This window comes from Lepus europaeus, chromosome X (assembly GCF_033115175.1).
Source record: "Lepus europaeus isolate LE1 chromosome X, mLepTim1.pri, whole genome shotgun sequence".
NCBI classification, from domain to species: Eukaryota; Metazoa; Chordata; class Mammalia; order Lagomorpha; family Leporidae; genus Lepus; species Lepus europaeus.
In genome coordinates, this window is record NC_084850.1 from 98,097,063 (window position 1) to 98,100,475 (window position 3,413).

The 3,413-nt window shown below is 53.9% G+C and overlaps 1 protein-coding gene across 1 annotated transcript; it reads left to right on the plus strand.

Annotated features, from left to right (window-relative positions):
• Positions 1–511: 511 nt before the first annotated feature.
• On the plus strand, positions 512–2,211 carry LOC133752789 (E3 ubiquitin-protein ligase TRIM41-like). Its single transcript, XM_062183104.1, is given in 3 exon segments — positions 512–2,091; positions 2,093–2,147; positions 2,149–2,211. Coding segments are annotated over 3 exon segments (1,410 nt in total). The 5' UTR covers positions 512–799.
• Positions 2,212–3,413: the final 1,202 nt, after the last annotated feature.

Here is a 3,413-nt window from a genome sequence, read left to right on the forward strand (position 1 = left end):
GGGGGATGGGGAGATGGTTCTAGTCCATCAGCTGCCCAGTCCTTCCATAACACAGAGACCTGGGCCTCCACCTTCTAGCCTTCCACTCTGTTCCCGAGCATCTGCTAGAGTGTCTCCACGCTTTACCTGTTGCCATGGGAGACCGTGGGGGAGGAGGCAAAGCCAGCCAGAGAAGGAATTCCAGTGGGGCTCACGCATTGGAAGTGTGGGGAAGGAGGCTGGAAGAGAAGGGGCGGGGATTGGTGAGGAGGCAGGGCTCACGCACCAGAATTGTGGAGGAGGAGGCCGGAAGAGAAGGGGCGGGGATTGGTGAAGAGGCAGGGCTCATGCACCAGAAGTGTGGGGGAGGAGACCGGAAGTGAAGGGGCGGGGATTGGTGATGAGGCAGGGCTCACGCGCCAGAAGTGTGGGGGAGGAGGCCTGAAGTGAACTGTTGGGATTGGTGAGGAGGCAGGGCTCACATACCGGAAGTGTGGGGGAGGAGGCCGGAAGCGAACTGTTGGGGATTGGTGAGGAGGCCAGAACACCGACGGTGAAGGTGGATTTTCACTCAGGGCTACCTGGGGGACTTTGGTGCAGGCACTCGGCTGTTTTATCCAGCTGAGACTCGGTCGTCGTCAGCGAGCTGAGAACTCTGCCCGAAGGTGTGAGTTTTCAGGAGGACAGTTCGCGGGCTGTGCTTGGGACGAGGGGTGGAGAGGCAGGGCTGGCGGTGGGCCTGGCCGCCAGGGCTTCTGCCTTCCTGCCGCCCCTCTGCCCTCTACCACCTCAGGACTAACCTGTCTGACGGGGCGGGAAGATGGATACCGCTGCCAAGATTCCTAACCCTGTGAAGACCCTACAGGAGGAGGCAGTGTGCGCCATCTGCCTCGATTACTTCACAGACCCTGTGTCCATCCGCTGTGGGCACAACTTCTGCCGAGTGTGTATAACTCAGTTGTGGTTCAGGCAGCAGGATGAGGACAGAGAGGAGTTAGAATGGGAAGAGGAGGAGGAGGAAGACATTGAGGAGGCTGTGGGGGCCAGTGTCGGATTGGAAACGCCCGTTGTGGACGATGACTTGGAGCGTGACATGGAGGAGGAGTTTGAGGGGCCCGTTGGAAACAGGGAGTCCAACTGGGATTCCGTGTGGGGGGAGGAGGAGGAGGAGGAAGAGGAAGAGCAGGACGTAGTGGACATGCAGGAGGAGCACCTCAGTTGGGAGGATGAGGAGGAAGTTCTGGCAGAGGGTGAGGAAGAGGAGCTGGACCACGCCACCCCACTGTCTCCTCCTCCAGAGCCTCAGAGGTGCTTCACTTGCCCCCAGTGCCGAAAGAGTTTCCATCGGTGGAGCTTCCGCCCCAACCTGCAGCTGGCCAACATGGTGCAGGTGATTCGGCAGATGCACCCAAACCCTGCCCAAGGGAGCCATGTAAATGAGCAGGCCATGTGTCCCAAACACCAAGAAGCCCTGAAGCTCTTCTGCCAGGTAGACGAAGAGGCCATCTGTGTGGTTTGCCGTGAATCTCGGAGGCACAAACAGCACAGTGTGGTGCCGGTGGAGGAGGTGGTGCAGGGGTACAAGGCCAAGTTGCAGGGGCATCTGGAACCCCTAAGGAAGCACCTGGGGGAGCTCCAGGACCTGAAAGCTGAGGAGGAGAGGCGGTTGGCAGAGCTAAACAGCCAGATGGATTTAGAGCTGGCAGGTGCAGCCTCTGAGTTTGGGCAGCTGACCGAGTTTTTGGAGGAAGAGCAGGCAGATCTGCAATGGCTCATCCAAGAGATGTACAAAGCAAAGATGGGAAGAGCTAGAGCCAATGTCAACCACTTCTCAGAGCAGTTTACCAAACTGAGTGGCCTGCTGGCTGAGGTCCAGGAGCGGAGCCAGCAGGGAGGCCTACTGCTTCTCCAGGAGACTCTCAAAAAGTGTCAAGAGGTATTGCAGCAGCCCCCAAATATCTTCCCCCCTGAAATGTCCCAACCCCTTGGTGATGACTTCAGGACAGACGCCATCGTGAGGAAAATGAGCCGAGTGTTCTGTAAGGATACAAGAGTGGACCTGAAGCCAGATCCTGATGCAGCTCCTCTGGCTCCGAATCTGTCCACCGATTCCTGTGATCCACCTGGTGGAGAGGCGGCAGGAGGTTTTTGACCATCCCTACACATTCTCAGCCCTCAGCTAACTGCTGTGTACTGGGGTTACAGGACTTAGCTCTGGCTGTCATTCTCTAGCTGTCACTACTGGGAGGTAATTTTTGATGGAGGGGTTGGACTATCTGCGCTGCTTATGAATCAACCCATCCTATGTAGGTTGGATTCTGAGAGGACCTCTGTGGACATAGTGGATGCCAGCTCCTCACATCATTTCAGTGGATGACATCACCTTCCCAGCAGCCCCTGCTACGACAGCTAGTGTGATGTGTGTACACCATTGGCAACTGTCTATGCTCAGACCTCAATTGAGCAGATATTGCTGAGCCTGAGTGAGAAAATATAGAGCTTTGGAAAATACCTGGAATGTGAGTTGGAGCATGTGGGCTTCCACAACATGTAGATTCTAGCCCACCTGCACAGCTTCTTGCCTGGGTTCCTAGGCGAGAGTGTCTTTCCTTTATTCCAGCTCCTCTCCAAAGTAATCTGCACTGAGCCCTGCCCTTGATTAGGCAGTCATCTGTAGGTGCTCCTTGTATCATCTTTCATTTCTGCTTGGGTGGATGGTGATTTTGGGTGGTGGGTGGTGGTGCAGGCTGTCCTATAATTTTATGTTCTCAAAGGCACCTCCCACTATGTTTCTGCGTTGCCTCTGGCTGCTCGTTGAATCCTGTCTCTCTCTCTAGGCGCATAAAGAACCTTCCTGTTCTCCATTTCAGCCTTCTCATTTACTGTGTCTGTCCAGCAGGGTCTGCATGGGATCCCTGATAATGAGATCAGCTGTCTGGTTTTCCCTGTATATCTCAGTCTATCCCTGGGTGTGAGTTTGAGTAGGGGATGGGAGCAGATTGCAATTTTATTCCTTAACTTCCTTTTCCCCCAGTTGCTCTTCTTCCTTATGTCAGCCCTGAGGCTGGAGGGTTTGGGAAACACTTACAGCATCCCCATTCCAACTCCATTTTCGGGTGCAAATTTTAACTAAAGGATGTGAAATACGTTTTGAGGAGGCAGGCTGCGCAAAAGGGTAGACCTGGGTAAAGAAATTCCCACTCTCCTCAGAAAGCTGAAGGGATTCTAAACTTTCCTTCCATCCTCAATTTTTACCTGCATAGAACAACCAGAACTTAGCTTCAGTGACACATCTGCAATGGTTAATGTGATTGAAATTGTGTAACATTATATAACCCAGGAAGTTATTTTCTCCTCCTTCCTTTTCCCAGTACTTGAATCTTTTTACAAACTTACTCCATCCTACCCCTCCACATCTTCTCACAGCCAAACTT